The sequence below is a fragment of the Chrysochloris asiatica genome, unplaced genomic scaffold, assembly GCF_000296735.1.
Source record: "Chrysochloris asiatica unplaced genomic scaffold, ChrAsi1.0 scaffold00022, whole genome shotgun sequence".
NCBI lineage: Eukaryota > Metazoa > Chordata > Mammalia > Afrosoricida > Chrysochloridae > Chrysochloris > Chrysochloris asiatica.
Window position 1 is genome coordinate 14449761 of NW_006408540.1, and position 19012 is coordinate 14468772.

The 19012-nt window shown below is 43.0% G+C and overlaps 1 protein-coding gene across 1 annotated transcript in view; it reads right to left on the reverse strand.

Moving 5' to 3' along the window:
* Window positions 1-19012, reverse strand: part of VWA8 (von Willebrand factor A domain containing 8) — a 518389-nt gene that overhangs the window by 52011 nt on the left and 447366 nt on the right. Inside the window, exons 38-40 of the mRNA XM_006837608.1 lie at window positions 15866-15974; window positions 10386-10542; window positions 4846-4954 (exon numbers count right to left, since the gene is read on the reverse strand). Coding sequence (XP_006837671.1) covers window positions 4846-4954; window positions 10386-10542; window positions 15866-15974 — 375 coding nt within the window. The remainder of the gene's footprint in view (window positions 1-4845; window positions 4955-10385; window positions 10543-15865; window positions 15975-19012) is intronic.

Genomic DNA, 19012 nt, shown 5'->3' on the forward strand with positions numbered 1-19012 from the left:
TCTTTATCTGGCTTTGGTATCAGGGTAATGCTAGCCTCATAGAATGAGTCAGAAGAGTTTGACAATGACTGGTGTTAATTCTTCTGTAAATGTTTAGTAGAATTTACTGATGAAGCTATCTGGGCCTGGGTTTTTCTTCATCAGGAGGTTTTTGATTACTGATCTATTGAGATTTCTGTTTTGTCTTGAATCAATTTAGGTAATTTATGCGTGTGAAATTTACTAAAGAAGATGTAACCAGACCACTCTTTTCCCCAAACAGCTTCACAGCTTCTCACTGATTTGAGAATACAGTCAACCTCCTTAGCTTGGCACTCAAGGCCCTTAAGATTCACATTCTCTCTAGTTTTCTCTTGCTACCCACTGCTCTCAGGCACACCCACCAATTCCACACTCTAGTCACTCTGGCTGATTGTCATTCTCCATGTCAGCCTTGTGTTCAAGTCTTCCTCCTCTGTTGGAGCTACCCGAGCTGCTGCCAGTCTGTGAGCGTTTGTTACTTGTCCGTGACTAAATAGATAATAGAAATTGACAATAAGCATTTAGAAACTCTTATGGCATTTCCACAATTTCCTGACTTTATGTCTGCTGACTTTGAGAGTATATATATATATATATATAAAATGGGCTTCTACTTGCATGCCATTTTTTAGTGCTAATTTTCTAGTAATACATTTCTATTGCATTTTATAAAACCATTCATCTACTTTGGAGTCCTGGTATGGTTGCTGTTGTTAAGTGTTGTCGAGTTGACTCCAACCCATAGCAACCCTGGATAACGTTTCCGAAGAGCAGCTGGTGAGCCTGAACCACCGACCTTGCAGTTCAAATGGCTTTGCAGTCTGGTGTATTAACCCACAGCGCCATACCTGGTAGGATAAGTATTTGACAGCTAACTGCAACGTCTATGGTTCAAATCCACCAGTGTTTCCTTGGAAACACTATATAGGCTCTCTATGAGTGGGAACCAACCTGATGGCACACAACAACAAAACAATCTACTTTGGATTGGGGAAAAACAAAAATATTTAAAAATGGGTCTTGCCCAACAGGTAATTTGAGAGGCACAGGTCCAGACTGGCCTCCTAACCTCTTTCTCAGAAAAGAGTTATCAATTGAAAATCTATGGTTTTCCTTTAAAATCCAGCTCAAGTGACATTTTCATTGTGAATCATTCCTTAACTGTTCAGTCTTGAAATTACTCACATATTTATCTATCTAAGCGTTGTTGTTGTTGTTAAGTGTTGTACCTTCTGTGAGCATTGTTTCCATTCTTCTGTGGTTAATTCATCTCATGTGTCCTTTCAGAATCAGCTCCTACAGGCTTGCCTTCCAAACCTAGCTGTGAGTCAGTTCCTCTGGATGTCTATGAATTCTATGCATCCTTCTAGCTAGGCATTTACCACAGCGAACTGAAAAGATCTGTTGACGTTTTTGTCTTACTCCACTCCTTGAGACTGTAAACTCCTTGAGAACAGGGACAATGTGTTGTTAGTAACCGTGTTCTCTCAGTACTCAAGCACAGTGGACGCCACGCTGTCAGTGTTTGAAAACACCATTTATCTGAATGCTAGCTCATTTTGAAGCACTAAAGGGAAAAAAAAGGGAACATAATAGTTGGTTTGTGGAGACATGATGCTAGATATCCAAAGCAATGAGAGATAAGCTAATTTAGTTTAGCCTGAGAATAAAAGGATTGATCTCAGACCAGAAAAACACTGAAGAGAAGATACGATTAAAATTAGTGGCTTTTGTATGGAGACTAATATTTCCTTTTGCTAGGGATAACGTGCTGAACCGCAAGGTCAGTTTGAGCCACAAGGCTGGCGGTTCAAACCTACCAGCCACTCCCCAGAAACCTTATCCAGGGTTACTATGAGTTGGAACTGACTCAACAGCACCTAACGACAACAACATACAGGTGACAGACAGGGAGCTGCAGACCCAGACCTGGTGGGTGGGGCTTTATCCCAGCCTGGGCTCCTTCTCAGCTGTACAAGCTCAGCAGCAGTTCTAGGAGGCCCATGGACGAAGATAACCCCCAGAAAACCAAAAGGGGAGACAAGAGGTCGTGGATGCTTGGTGGGCAGCAGATGGGAGGAGTTTGGAGCCACACAGGAAACCTGGTAGAGGCACTGCAAGGCAAGGCCTCTGGCCCTAGGCTGTGTGAAACTAATTCTTCTGTAGAGAACTGATATGCTAAGCACTTTTTAAAATTATTTACATGTACCATTTTACAGAACCCAGACTGTCTGGTTCCAGACGCAGCAACTTGGCCACTAGAAAGGATGATGATGATGGAAGAGGAGCTCTCACAGTGATGTGGATGATGTAAGGCCCCTGGTAGAATGCCTGACACATGGCAATAGCTCAATAAATGCTGTTACTGTGGCTGGCGCTGTGGGTTACTGCACTGCACTGCAAAGTCGGTTTGAACTGCAAGGTCGGAAGTTCAAGCTTATCAGCTGCTCCTTGGCTATACAGGGTCGCTATTGGTTGGATCTAACTCAAAGGCACTTAACAGGAGTCCTGTACATCAGGATTTCCAGATCTTTAAGTTTTGTTTTCATTATGCACAGTTTATTTTTTAATCCATCTCTCCCTTCTCAATTTTTACAAAAAGCAGCATGGAGTAACCACAGTTTAAGAACTTGCTTAGAAATTTCTTCAGTTAGAATTAATAAGTGATGAATTTGAATATCTACCTTCCACCAAACATCTGAACGTAATTCACACAAATCCTTTGTCACTTCATAAAAAGCACCACCCTTCTTCCAATGCCCAGTCACATGCTCATCATTTTAAAGCCTCAACAGAAGTACATTTAACACAGTGGTTTCATTAGGGGGTGAGAAGGGTGCTGACTGTACTCCCTGACACCCTCAGAGGAGGTGACACCAAAATGAACCCAGGCTTTGTGGTGGCAGTGTCAGGGGGAGCTGGTGTTACAAGGAAGGGTCTGACAAGGCAGTGAGTGATGTCACTAGGGTTGGTGTTACTGGTCACCCAGTGTGGTACATACTTGTCACCCTCCTCCCTCAACTGCTTTTAAATGGAGAGGAAGGCCTCTGCCTTGGCCAATGGGAGAGGGGAGGAGCTATGGGAACCATAGGTGTAGGGCTGGGAGGAGTGAGGCCAGGAAGGATGGGGCTTTGCAATGGGTTCTGTGGATATTCTCAACAGCAACAACAAAGTAAGTAAAATTTAGGGGGGAAAAAAAGTATTCTCGTATCTCTAATGGCCTCTGTCCACCAGGTAGAACCCAACACCGAGTAATTCATGGTCTGGTGTATACCTACTTTGCAAGCCTCCTCTCTTTGCACTGCCTCATACCATGAACATATTCTATTCAGCCAGACTGAACAATCTGAATTCACTATGCTCCCTTCATACCACTGTGAACTTGTACAAGTTGTTTCCTATGTCTGAAATGCCCTGACACCCCAATCACCTGGGAAATTCCTTAGCATCTTTTAAGAGTGAATTCAAGCATTACTTTTCTCTGTGAAATCCCTCAAATGGTTTTCAATAGCCCTTGTGCATATTTCTCTGCAGAACTTAACAATTGTTTTTCTTCTCTGAGTTCCTTGCGGGCAGGGTTATATTTTATTTTTTTCTCCTGAATGTCTGGTATGCATCAAGAACTTAGATGAATGAACAGCTGAACTATACTCATTCTTCACTGTCAGTATTCCTCACATCCTCTGAGTCACCCATTTTTGGCCTTTAATCACCCATTAACTTGGCCTGGAGCTTAGATTCCACACAGGATTCCACAGGTTGGAATTTTATCACATATAAGGGGAGTTTGAAAAGTTAATGGAATTAAAAGTTCTTTTAATTCCACTTTCCCTGAACTTTTTGAAGTCCCTTTATCTTTGGGGGATACAATTTAACCCATAAAGATGTGTATTGAAACTGCAACATAGAACTTCTTACCCAAATATCTAGCAAAAATAATAAAACTTCCTCCCTAAACAAGAACCAAACAAGAACCAAACAAGAACCAAAGGTAAAGGGTAAGACCAATGGAATTAACTTTAAACACTTCAAATACAAGAAACGGAAGATTCCAGAGCAGACTGAGGAGACACAGCACAGCCCCGTCTTGTTTCCTCTTTAGGCAAAATAATTTTACTTCATATGTGATTTTAGAAAATACTTAAAAACAAATAAACAAAATATGTTTCAGAATAGAACTGTGCTCTGTAGGGTTTGCAATGGCTAATATTTTGAAAGTAGATTGACAAGCCTTTCTCCTGAGGTACCATGAGTGGACTCAAACCTTCAACCTCCACATTAACCGCTGACACCATCAGGGACAGAACATACTTAGCCCTTTCTCAATTACCTGTGAAAATTGACCGAAACATGTTATCAAATGTAAAATCTCCAAGTATCACACATTGCTTACAAAATATTAAAGCATCTTAACCAACAGTTCAGAAACTGTAGTAATACTGTTTGGTTTTATATAACTGTACAAGGGAGGGAAATGAGGGGAAGCCTGGAGGCACAGCAAATGTATACCCTAAATTACCCAAAATGCTCCTCTGCTCCTCCAATGAACGCCAGTAAAATGACACATTGTGAGGGACTTCTATTTGTCAATTCTCACAGAGATGGGTACCCATAGATCTTATGTGGGGGAATCAGAGAGTGTGGTGCTGATTATCAGGGTAAAATTACTGCTTCCTGGACAGGACAAAAGGTGAGGTTGAATCTTGTCTTTTTCTTTGTTGTTCTCATTGCTGTATACCAATATTTTAACACCGATCACTTTTTTTTCTGACTGAACTCAGTTTTGAATAAGATCATTTTCTTGGTTTAAGAATGGAAGATTACCTGTAAGTTATCCAGAATGACACGGAGGGAGTGCACCTGTCGGCGAACAGCATCTGAAAACCTTTCATAGCTTGCGGCATCATATTCACTCATTTGGATCTCTTTCAGCCTGAAACCAAGAGGGGAAAAAACCAACAGCTTAGCTCACCAACACTTAGGTCTTCTAGATCTACTGGTAGAGCCATAACAAACTGGCTTGGTAACTCAGAAAGACTTGTGAAGAAAAGGAAAGAAATGATGTCTCTAGTTTGGAGTTTCCAAAGAAGGGGATGTCCAATGGTGTGCTGGTAAACAGTGGACTCTTGGAGTAAAAAATAAAAGTCTGACTTGTAGTATTTGCTGGTTGCTGTTGTGCAAATACTTCCACTGTGAGGGATTTCAGGCTACCAACAGGGAGGTCAGTGAACAGTGATTGGAAAGAAATATGCACTGGACTAGCCTCTCATCAGCTGGTGTCAGCTGGCTCTATAGTCCACCCCTGCTATACCCCAGAGACATATTGGAACGCTGGCAGCAAATCAGTTCACGAGGCAGATTCCTAGAGATGTCTATTGTTGGCTTTTCAAGATCGAGACCATATAGTTAGTTGACCAAGATAGCAATTTAGGCCCAAAGAATGTTGCTTTGTATCTACATGCAAGAATTTTCTGAAACTGCTGACTGCATACTTCTAATAGGATTTGTTGCTGCTGTTAAGTACTGTCAAGTTGGTTCTGACTCATAGTGACCCTATGTAGGGATTTCCAAGGAGCAGCTGGTGGGGTTGAACCACCGACCTCATGGTTAGCCGTCAGGTGCTTATACTACAATGCCACACTAGGATTCCTCCAATAGGATCATTATGTTCTAATATTATCGTGCCTTTGAAATTCTACCTTCTGGTCCGGTGCTCCTTCCTTATTGTTTTCATCATTCTCTCCTGCTGCAGCCCCCTGAACACACTATGATCCCATGCTTCTGTGCCTTTGCACAGGTCTCTCCCCGACCCATCCAGAGTGTCCTTTCCCTGCCTTTTTGCCTACTAACTTCCACTTAGCCTCAAAATTAAAATTGACTATCACCTCTAGGAAACCTGCTCCGATCCCCAGGTCTTTCTTCTGTGTTCTCACACCACCTCTTGCTGATCACTACCAGGGCATTTAGTACAGGGTTGTCATTGTCTGCCACCTGACAACGCCCCAACTCAGTTCCACCCTCCTTTAACTAAGGGAAGTCTTTCTTATCTTTATATGTACAGTGCCTAGCATGGTTGTTGTTAAGTGCCGTCGAGTCAGTTCCAACCCATAGCAACCCTGCATAGGGTTTCCTAGGAGTAGCTAGTGAGTTTGAACCACTGACATTGCAGTTCAAACCGACTTTGCAGTCCAGTGGATTAACCCACAGTGCCATACCAGGACTCAAAATAAATTTAAATGAATGATTGAAATATAAAAAGAAGACAGGATTATTTAAAATGTAGCATTTAAAAATATTAAGTAGAAGGCCTACCTCTCCTGGATTTTACGGTACAAACATACCTCCTTGCATTTCAATTTTACAAATTCAAGGTTTGTGGTAACCCTGCATCCAGCAAGTCTACCAATTCCATTTTCCCAATAGTATGTGCTTACTTTGTGTCTCCATGTCACATTTTGGCAATTCACATTATTCTAAACATTTTAATAATGTTGTTTTTGTTGCTGTTAAGCACCATCAAATTGGTTCTGACTCAAAGAGACCCTGTATATAGGGTTTTCAAGGAGTGGCTGGTGGATTTGAACTGCTGACCTTGCAGTTCAAATCAACTTTGCAGTCAGTCCAGTGCTTATCCTAGAGTGTCACACCAGGATTTCTTTCACAATTTCATAATGCTAATGCACACTCAACACTTGTCTGTTAGTGTTGTCGTACTGTGGTGGCTTTCCTGTTGCTACTATGCCAGAAGCCGTGGCATTGGTATTTTAGATTCCAGCAGGGCCAAGTGGGCAGTTTTCAATGGAGCTTGAAAGTTTTTCAGACTTTCCTGATTACCATTCACAGTGGAAAATACGTTTTACACTAAGAACCAGTACACAAAAATTTGTATATGTGTATGAGTAATGGAATCAAAAGCTTAATGAAAAATATATTTATAACATGTGATGTACTCTGGTATTTTCGATACTCTTTCTCTGAGAGGAGCGAGTCTTATTTGCCTTCGAATCCCCAATACCTGACACAATGCCTGCACACAGAGGCACTCAGAAAATTCTATCTGTCAGCACACTGAGGGCATTGGCTATCAAACGGCACACACGGGCCATCCCAGGGCATACAGGCATGGCCACTATACTTCCTACTTAGTTGTTTCCAAGGCAACATGTCAAGGTGCCTGTCTAAGTCTAATTAACTCTCTGCACTAAAGGACAAATAGGAAGGAGTATGCGTATAAGACTTCTTATGTTTAGTTGTGGAAGTCTCACTAAAGGACAAATAGGAAGGAGTATGCGTATAAGACTTCTTATGTTTAGTTGTGGAAGTCTCGTATGCCTCTCTATAACTTTTCATTAGATTAAGTTTTATATCAAGGCTGGCAGAAGCTGGGTACACTGAACACTGCAGCCAACCGTCCACCCACCCACTTCCGACCTATTACGTCCATATGCTCTCTTCCCAAGGAGAAGTGATTAGTACTGATTCAGGGAAAGAAATAAAAACACATCTGTATATCTCTATAAATAATATATTAAGGTAAATGAAGGAGCCAGGTAGTTAGTAAGTCATTCAGCAGCCTGGTCTTTGCAGAGTGGTCAGAATTAGCTCCAGCTATAGGGCAACCTCTCAGAGGGCTCATGTTGTACCCAAAAATGCACGCCATGTTGGTTTAATTATGAAATCATATTCCAGGTGCTGTCAGATTTCAGAAAGGTCACCTAAAAGGTGTTCAAAGCTGATAAATTCTGAAAGGTGAAGACTGAAGGGGGGAACCGGAAGGGAAATTAGGAAATTTTAGCCTCTGGATCAGATAAGCTTCCCATTGCTAGTATTCTCAAGCTTACAAAAATTATCTAGTGACAATGTGTCTTTCTGCTTTAGTCCAGATCAAAACTACAGGACATGGCTGTATCACATCCCAGTACGTGGTTGACGCAGTATATTTTAAAAGGAAATATTTATCATTACATAAGAGATCTTAGTTCTCATTTTACTTTTTCTTATAGGTCAGACTTGAAGGCTATAATTGTGAATCAATTAGAAGGAAAACAAACCTAAGTTGAGATGCACTGTGTATGGCTGATTAGTTTTGCAAAAATTTTTAGTGCATGTGATTTCCTTCATCAGTGTCTACCCTGAAGGTTCTTCTGAGTATGAACCATGTCTATTCCACTCATGTTTTGTTGGTTTAATGTTTCTGCTCCACTTTATGCATGTATTATTCTTGCCTACCTCTGATAGTCAGCCTAAACTAATCAAATCTTGAGGTATAGGATTTGGTATGTAGCTAAAAACCAGATCTAAATGCAGGCTAACTAAATGCTGTGCTGAAGATGCCAAGAACTCGTCAGTAATATCAGGACCTTGCAGGATCGATGGCAGAGCTTCAGGTGGATGGCCTTACCCTGGGCTAAGCCTGGGTTCAGTCTCTGGGTTAGGTACCAAAGTGATGTCATTACTCGTATGCATGTGTGTACTGGTCTTTTCACAAATGTTCATGCATTGGCCAAATTCGGGGATATAATATAATACACTTGGGATATAATAGAGTGCAAACCACATACATCAACTTCTTCTGAGGCACCTTTGGACAGACCTGATTCTCCAAGCTTTCAATGTGCAGTAGTGCATTCATGATTTGTAGCACACAGGAACAGTTGTGCTATCTACACAGATGTCCCTTGCTGCTTCCCTCTGTGGGACAATGGTCTTTGAATGCACAGGTTCCTTCTCCTTACTCCACAGATCCGAGAAGGGGCTGTACGTGTGTACCTGGCTGACTCCCATCCCTGTACCCCTCCAGAAGAACTACGTGTGTCAAAGCATCCACCTACTTGTCTACTTATGGAAGAATCAGATGGGAAAATGGGGAGATTTGAGGTCTGCAACAATAGAAACTCCTTAGTTGGGGAAGGGAGAATGGCCCCTTAGCTAAATGATTGGTTCTTTTTCTAAAGGGATACTTTAATGCTTACATCAAATGTAGAGCAACATTTTCATTATAATATTCCTCCATCTTTTTTTGCCCCCTTTTTTGAAGAATTTAAACTGTTTTCATCCTCAACACAGGATCTGTCCTCATAACTTGTCTACAGGGGCAGAAAGGGAAATCCCCTCACTCCAGAAGACCAAATCTGGGCAGAGCCAGGATAAAATGAACTGCTCAAGGTTGCCAAGGAAGCCAGCAGAGGGGCTGAGAGTAACAGTCTCGGCCCCACAGCTGACCTGGCGTGCTCCTGTTTACCTGCTGTGCCCAGGAGAGCCCTAAGGCCTGTAGGCTTTCCTGAGGGTGTCGCCAGAGGGACCGGCATTTCTGTCTCCATTGTTCTGTACTGTTTACTTGCAGGATGTGTAAGTACAGCGTGTAATGTAATAGCAGATGTTCTGCGTAGGAGGAATTTCATAACTCACATATACTTGAGCTGTTTTTCTAACTGCACCCGGCTCCTTTAATTGAGAACAAAAATGTAAATCTGCTTCCTAAACCACCAACAAAGCCTTGTATCTTAAAGGAGAGGTTGCTGGTCCATTGGTAGTTTTCACTTTGGGCTCAAGAACACACAAGGCTGTCTCATGAAAGCACTGTTCTTCTTTTAAATGAGGTCCAATTAGAGTGACCTGGGATGGTCTAGAGCCACAGAGTCTTCGCCTTGGATCTTCAGACCTCTTCCAGCTGACAAGGTCTCCCCACACACTCCAGACAACTCCACAGCTCACTCTCCACTTCTCTTCCTGAAATGTTCAGTTCAGGTTCAGGTCCCACCTCACAAGCTCCACTTAACAGGTGTGTGTGTGTGTGTGTGTGTGTGTGTGTGTGTGTACTTAGTCCTGTCTTCACATTAATCTGAGGGCAAGAGTGGGCCATCACTTAGAGTTTTCTGAATTCTTTATGTGGCCTAGGAACAGATGTGGATTCAGTGATCTGAACTTCAGTGGCCCCTGGGTGATGCCTACAGTTAGTGTGATGGTCTGTTAACCAAAAGGGTAGAAGTTGGAGTCCACCTAGAGGGGCCTTGGAAGAAAGGCTGCGCCCCCAAAACAGCCACTGAAAAGCCGCTATAAGGCAGAATTGGGTCTATGACAACTAAGCTTTTAAAATTTCCTCTTAGGAGAATCATTGTTGGTTTTACTTTATAATGTGTTCATTCTTTCTTATACAGTCACATGTAGTGTACGTACGAGAGGCTGAGTAGAAAAGACAGGTGACTTTTGTCTCCAGAAAAGAGGGAGGGTGGCTATGGATTTCCTCGGGGGTTCACACTGCTGAACAAGGGGAAGACCCACACAAATCTGGGAAGACTCTTGGTCTTCGCTATGGCATTTTACCCCAGTGGCCAACACGGTCCCTGGGCCAGGGAAACACTCACCTCTGTTGAAAAGCTTTCTGGGCCATTTCCCGTGCAGCTTTCTTCACTTCTTCAGGAATTGCATCTTTTTCCACCTCAGACACCTGGTATACCGTGTGGCCTGCGTCAAGCCGGTAAGGGCCTCCTTTGCCACCCAGACCTGCAGTGTCTCTTCCTCCTGGAAGGCAAACAGGAAAATCCTAATGGTTACGCCAATCTTGAAAACAACCCAAAAGCAACCCTTTATAGGGTTTCCAAAGAACAGCTGGTGGGTTTGAACTGCCAACCTTGCGATTAGAAGTCCAGTGCTTATCTTATAGTGCCACATCAGAACACTTATCCAAGACTGCTATGTTGCTGTTAAGTGCTATTCACTCGCTTCTGACTCATAGTGACCCTCTATAGGGTTTCTGAGGACTGGCTGGTGAGTTCGAACCACCGACGTTGTGGTTCAAACCAATCTTTTGGCCCACTGCTTATGCTACAGCGCAACACCAGGACTCCAAGATTAGATGTCAATTGTTATACCAATTTTGACTGTTATTTTAGAAAGAACAAAACAAAACTCCAACTCTTAAAGCAATTGTAAATAAATGAGGTGGGTTAGGTATAGTATGAATGAGAAGTGGCAGGGACTTTGACCACCTAGAAAGAATTTGTCTTATGTAAATACATTCAAATTCAAATTATTTAAAATAGTATGCAAATCAAAGAGCCCTGGTGGCACTGAGTGTTAAGGGTTGGGTTGCTAACTGAAAGCCTGGCGGTTTGAGCCCACCAGTTGCTCCAAGTGAGGAAAATGAGATGGCTTGTTCCCATAAAGACTGGGAAACCTGGGAAACCGTATGCTATGAGCTAGAATCAACGTTAGGGCTGTGAATTTGGCTTTGGTTTTCATGCATACCAAAGAAAACACATTTGCTGCCTAGATTTGGCCTCCGGGCTACCAGTTTATTATCACTGCTTTATCCTAATTAAAACACTAGTAAACTGTTTCTTTAAGGAGCTCTGGTAGCGTAGTGGTTGCGAACCGCAAGGTCAACAGTTCGAAACTACCAGCCATTCCGCGGGAGAAAGATGAGGCTTTCTGTTCCCATAAAGATTTATAGTCTCGGAAACCCTGTACAGGGTCGCTATGACTTGGAACCGACTCCACGGCACATAATCAACCAATCAACCAAACTAAACTATTTCTTTAGGAGTCCTGGTGTGGTACTGTGGGCTAATGTGTCAGACTGCAAAGTCGTTTGAACTGCAAGGTCAATGGTTCAACCTCACTAAGCTGCTCCTTGAAAACCCTATACAGGGTTACTATGGGTCGGAATCAACTTGACGGCATTTAACAACAACAAACTGTTTCTTTTGGTTACCCACATATGTCAGAACTTGGTTAGAAGAATATCTAATATGGGAGTCTGGCAAAGTAATGTAGTTCAGCTAGATTGCCTGAGGTTGAATTCTGGCTCTAACTCTAGCCGGCATCTTTGGGGAAGTCACTGAGCTCTCAGTGTCTCGGTCTCTTTCTCTGTAAAATGGGGACAGTAATATTACTAATATTGGACTGTTGTAAAACTAACCCAGCACATGATCAGAGTTATATGAGTGACTGCTCTGATTATTACATTGAAGCCACTCCCAGTCTCACAGAATGAGATAATCTCTAGTTTCAAAAAGTGGACATTTTGGAAGCTTTCAAATTTTGGTTAAATTATGTTACATTTTTCTTTTTGTTGGAGACTTAACTGGTCTTGTAAGCAAGGAGGATTCAGCATGGACTTGTGAAATTCCAGGTAGGTCATTTCCTTTTGGGAAATACCATGCATGGCCTACTCCTGACAGTGTTTGTGCCCTCTGGCTTGAGCACATCTTTTCATTTTTGTTTAGAAATTGGCGGTGGAAAGTTCCTTCTCACATGTATGTGATTGTTGGTTGTCCATTGTAGGTAGCCTACAAGGGAGAGGGCCAGCAACTAGAAATGACGATGAACTGTGACTGGCTCCCTTCCTACACGAGGTTCTCCTTAGGTAGGTGTAGCCGTGAATTAGAGATGAGAACTTCCTTGGCCCTAAGTTGGCATCATTCTGGTGAGTGGAAGAAAGGCTCACAACTGTTTACAGGCTGGTGTGAGAGATGGACAGCATGAGTCATAGTGGGTGGAGAGGACTAGAGGAGAGAGTTCTTCGTGCCCGCCACTTTTAGAGCTTTTAATATGTACTACTTATAAGGAGTTCTGGTAGCGTAGTGGTTACGAATCGGGCTGTGAACCTCAAGGTCAGCAGTTCGAAACTACCAGCTGCTCTGTGGGAGAAAGATGAGGCTTTCTGCTCCCGTAAAGATTTACAGCCTCTGAAACCCTATGGGTCGGAACCGACTCGACGGCACTCAACAACAACAACAACTTAAATGAAAGCACTGTGGGTTGATGCGCCAAACTGCAAAGCTGTTTGAACTGCAAGGTCGGCAGTTCAAGCTCACCAGTTACTCCTGGGAAACCCTGTATAGGGTCGCTATGGTTCAGAACTGACTCAATGGCACTTAACAACAACTTAAATGAAAAGGCTTGCCTGGGGATTCCAACACAGCAAAGCATAATCTTGGGCTGACCCTTGGATGTCACAAATCAGTTCACAAGATTGTTGTTGTTGATGCATGCTGTTGAGTCGATTCTTACAGTGATCTTATAAGATAGAGCAGAACTGTCACATCTTTTCTCTTGTGAAGTGGGGGCTGGTGGATTTGAACCACCAACCTTGAGGTCAGCAATCAAGCACTTAACCACTGTGTCACCCAGGCTCCTTAAGATAAGGATGGGGATAGGTAAGGAGGGAGCTTTGAGGACTTGACGGGCTACAGAACCTAGTTCCAAGTAGATAGTTCTGAGGGAGAAAAGTTACAGAGAAAACAAGAGAATTTGAGGCAACCAGCCTTGGGAGATGGAAAAATTAAGGCTGGGGGAAGCAAAACCAGTCTGGAGAGAGATGCTCACTGTGGATTCAAGATGAAGACTGAGCAATAACTTCCACTCCACAGCTGACATCTCTACATCTGGTCACTAGAGCCACAAGGCATTCCATACGGAGTAAATCTTGTTGGCTTGACACTGATTTCCAGATCAAAGGGCATGTCTAAAAATACTCTTTCTTTAAAGCTGATGCTTGATAAATAAACAGAGTAGGCAAGAAGTCCACAGATCCGTGTGTTACTGCATTGTCTCAGCACAGAAACTCATTTCCTCCTGAGGCTGCCAAGGGCAAGAGGCACAGACCAAACCAGGGGAAGGTGAAGCAGGGAGCTTGCATGAGGAGCACTCCCAGTGGAGATAAGATCAGACGGTGTACACTCCGTCTGGCCCTATTCCTGAGGCCCAGCAGATGTGTCGTCTCCAGCTGCCACAGAGGAAAGAGGAAGACGACAGTCAAGGGAACAATGCTCTAGTACTACAGCCAAGAGGAAGGAGTGGACCACAGCCATCGGTTCAAAATGTCACTAACTCTCTTATCTCAAGATCCTGCATCCTCAACACACTCACTCCTGACATGTGGGAGACAGGACTAGTTCTTTGCAAAGTCATTTGGTCAAGAATGAATGGTCCTAGGGTAGGGATTTTTTTAAAATGGGATTAACGTGTTAATGTATTCATTCTGCATGCTAGGTTGTGTTCGGTGCATTATAATCATAACCTCATTTTATCCTCATCATAACCTTGTGAAGAAGTCCTAGTGGCACAGTGCTTAAGCTCTGGGCTTCTAATTGAAAGGTCAGCGGTTTAAATGCACCAGGTGCTCTGTGAGAGAAAGATGTGGTGGTTTACCTCTGTGAAAACTAGGACATTAGAAATTCTGTGGGGCAGTAGTACTCTGGAACCTGGGTCACTATGAGTTGGAATAGACTCAGTGGCAATGAGCTTGGTGGTGGTGGTGGTGTTTTTATTTAAATAAACTTTTGAGACAGTTAATATTATCCCCCACATCCTAATGAAGCAACTCAAAGAGGGTGAGGTGCAATGTCTCTTCTAGCCTTCGTCTTTGTAACTCCCACCAAACCATTCTTTCCTGATGGGTTTTGGGTAAGAGAAGGAGGGAGAAGATACTGATAGGATGATATGATTCAGTTGTGAATGATTGTTAACAAAGTTAACTGCGATTATAAAAATGTGTAGCTCTAACGTGTGTCGAGCTCTGGTAGCGTAGTGGTTACGAATCGGGTTGCTAACCTCAAGGTCGGCAGTTCAAAACTACCAGCTGTTCCGCGGGAGAAAGAGGAGGCTTTCTGCTCCCTTGGAAACCTTGCCCAGGGTCACTATGAGTCGGAATCGACTCCACAGTACTTAACAACAACAACATGTGTGTGTGGAGTCCTGGTGTGGTGCTGTGGGCTAATGTGTCAGACTGCAAAGCTGTCTGAACTACAGGGTTGGTGGTTCAAGCTCACCAGCTGCTCCTTGGAAACCCTATACAGGGTTGCTATGAGTCGGAATCAATTCTACAGCACTTAACAACAACAACATGTGTGTAGGAGTTCTGGTAGTGTAGTGATTACAAGTTGGGCTGCTAACCTCAAGGTCAGAACTACCAGCTGTTCCATGAGAGAAAAGATGAGGTGTTCTGCTCCCATAAAAATGTACAGCCTCAGAAACCTTATTCAGGGTTGCTGTGAGTCCGATCCGACTCCATGGTACATAACCAACCAACCAGCATGTGTGTAACAAACCATCTCAGAAGTAGGAGTGGGGAATCTCACTACCTTTAGAGCACGGAGTGGGGCATGTCCTTTGGGTCCTGAAATCCCAGTGCATTGAGCCTCCTTGACCCAGCCAGGGACACTGGAGGAGTGGCAGAGGAGCAGCAGTAGCATGAGACAGAGTGGTGGGCCTCCCAGTCTACAGAGCAAGTAAAGCTGAGTGACTGGGTAGGAAGCTTGCTTGTAGAATGGGGTGCCTCTAAGCACTTCACTGGAGGAGCTGTTTGATGACCCACAGAGCTAGAGGTGAGTACCTTCATGCCGAAGCTTACAGTGTAGTAGTGTGCCTGTGAGCATTTATCAGCAGCCCTCAAAGAACTTTGTAACATTGTCCAGGGAGAGCAAAGCCTGCCTGTGAGTGAGGCTGTGGAGTGGCTGTCCTGACAGGTAGACTGTGCCCTGAGCATTTCTGTCCCTGAATTATAACCGGTTAACTTCCCTAATAAACCCCATAACTGTGAGTGTGGGGTCTGAGTTCTGTGTGGTCACTGCAACAGATTATTGAGCCCAGCTGAGTAGAGAGTGCTGTAGGAGGGATGGTTGATGTCACACTTTTTACAGAGGGTAAGAGTGGTTTAAGATCATAGGGTGGCAGAGTTTGCCAGACAACAAATGCCATGCCTTTCCTATGTCTTGATGTTGAACTGAGGCAAAAAGGATATGAGCACAATCAGACTGACTTCAGAGTGAGCTTCAGCAGGAAAGCTGGCCCCTCCTTACGCCGTGTGCTGGCTACACAGACTTGTAGACCTGCTACCCACCTGTTCCACCAGCCCAGGTATTGCCACCTACATGGGGCATGTTTTCTGGATCTTCCTTCCCATGTTTGGGTGTGCTGACGTCTTCATCACTATCTCTGTTGACTGTTATCTGAAAATGAAGAATTAAGGCCTTGTCATTATCCCATAACGAACACCAGGAGTTACATGACAGAAAGAATTCTAGTCCCTTAAATCCTTTAAGGTATTTCATAACCTCAGGCCACAGGCCACAATAGATGTTAGTGTTTGGCAGATTCATGACCCATTTAGTTGGAAAGGAGATGATTTAAATGAAGAAAAGGAGTTGAGCCAAGTTACAGCTTCAGAATTCTCCTGATGCAGAACACGGTTGCAGCAGTTTTTTAACACACTTGGATCAGACTTGCCAGGAGTAGAGAAAACGGGTCTCATCAGAGAGTGACACTTTTTCAGTGGTTTACAAGAATCACTGCTGGCCCAGCCGAGCCATGGGTGATATACATCTATCCATCTCATTTTCCAAGAACTTCCATTACACACATACATTTTGTTTTCTTTTCATATATGTTAAACAAAATGCATGTGTGTCTCGATGATGTATATGAGGGAGCTTCAAAAAATTCATAGAAAAATGGAATTGAAACATACTGGAATTCTTCCATGAACTTTTTAAAGCCCCCTTATATAGACATTCGCAATGAGATGAACTGGCCCAATAACCATAACAATTGGTTCAAACATAGCTATGGTCATAAGGATGGGAGAGGACAAAGCAGTGTTTCTTTCTGTTGTGCATAAGGTTGCTGTGAGTCAGAGTCACTGCGCCAGCAACTAACAACAGTATATATATGGTGCTGCAGGGTAATGCACTGGACTGCAAGGTCAGTTTTGCAAGGTCAGATCTGAGCCCACCAGCTGCTCCTCAGAAACCCTTTACAGGGTTGCTATGAGTTGGAACTGACTTAAAGGCATTTAACAACAACAACATAGAACACATACGCTCAAGATGGTTGATTGACTTTCTGAGGGTACTCTAAATTCATTATGGTGTTTTGTAACTTTACCAGTTGATCTTAAAACTGGATTTACGATTCCTGTAATTCAAACAGACAACGCTATGCTTTAGCCTTCTTGTGTGAGTCTATAGCAGAGCCTGTGGTTCACAGATCCCTAATCTCATTCGGCATAGAGTCACCAAAATGATCAAAAACCACACAGGAATTCAAATCCTAATAGTTTGGTAGGTATTACTCCATGATAAAAACAACTAAAAAACATTCATGGTTCATATGTACTATATGCTTGTGCTCAAATGTAATGATTTTTAGGGAAGAGTGGACCAAGCATTCATTTACTTGTTCAAATAAGTCTTAGAAGGTAAGTTTTATGGTCCGGGCACCATGTAAAGCACTGTGGGGCCCAGAACGCCACGGAGGACTAGTCACTGCCCTCAAATTGCTGACAGTGAAACAGGAAACTTGTTGGCCTCAAACATGGCACTAGGTCAGTCTTTAGAGTGGAACTGTCCCTTGTCAGTCATCACCTCATGGGCTCTTCATTCTTGATGGGATTAATCAGGGTAAGTTGGTAATTTAGGCCTTTGCAAATAAAATGATTATTAAAATGAGTTCAACACAATTTGCACTGTCTTATGTCCAGAATAGTTCATTTTTAACGTTATGACTTCGTAAAGAGATTTTAATTAACTGAAATTTTCTGCCAGTGGCTTTGGCAGCATTAACAAAGGTCTTGCCATAAGTTCAGCATGTTCCAAGAGAATTCAGCAGGCAGAACATGACAATCAATGTGAATTCCACACACATAATCATGCTGAAGCTAGATGAAAATAAAATTCTCTTTCTGTTTTTCTTAAGCTGTACAGAAAGAGCAAGCCATATTTAGAGGATAAATGAACATTTAAGTTGTTGTTGTTATTAGGTGCCACTGAGCCAGTTCTAAATCATAGTGACCTTATGCACAACAGAACAAAACACTGCCCAGTCCTGCACCATCCTCACAATTGTCGTTACGTTTGAGCCCATTGCTGCTGCCATTTAAAATGCCTTTCCCCAAACCTGTCACCTCTTTACAATCTGCCCAGAGATACTGTAAGAGATGGGTAGAAAATGAAAATATGTCCACTTTCTGTGAAGACGGGAATGTTCTATACCTGCAGTGTTCACTCTGTAGTCTACAAGCCAATTTGGCTAGTGAGAAGGTGACATGTGACTTGTGCAATTGTAGACCTGAATTTAAAAAAAATATATATTTTAATTGGCTTGAAATTAAAATAACCATACAAGGGGGCTTCAAAAATTTCATTGGAAAATGAAATGAAAAGATAATGGGCTTTTGCCTATGCCCTCAGTACACAGAGTTAACATGGGCGGGTAACTTAGATGTTGGCTACCTAAAATGGGGCTGCTATCAAGGCATGAAGTGGCTGTCTTGCAAATTTTCAAGAGTGTGCTTACAGGGTAGGCAATAGGCACAGGATAGTGGAGTACAGGGTAGGGAACAGACACAGGATAGTTTGGGTGCTGGTGGGGGTGGGTTATACATTAGAAGGGGAAGGGGACAGGCGGAAGGGAGAATAGCTAGGCAGGTTTACATAGGCTAAATAGGACAGAGGTAAATAACGATGTAAGCATAACCATGGAACAACAGGGTTCGGGAATACAAAGATTGAGGCATGGCTTGAATGGGTAAAAATGGGGAAATGATGTTAAGATTGTTGGCTGTCTTTTGAATCTTAGATTCCCTTGCCTACTACTGTAAAATAGACACTTGAAGGGGAGAGAGAGGAATAGCCAGAAACATCACCAGAGAAAGCTTGTAAGTCCATCTTTAGCCCATAACTGATTGGAATACCTAAAATGAGGCTATAAGTTGCCCAGTGAAGGAGGCTTCCTGCAGAACCTCTGCATTACATAAGACTATAGGTGGAAGCCTAAACAACATCCAGATCTTCAGAGATGGGAAATTTCCATTTGAAAGGATGAGCAGACCAGTCTGGAGCAGCTAGAAGAACAGAAGATACTAACTGAAAAAAGACCAACAGGAAAAACCAAAAACAATAACAGCAGTCCAACTGACTACTGTAAGAACAAGCAAGTTGTTCCCCAGGGAGCCATCAAGGCAAGTGGTCAGATCCCCTCAAGGCAAACC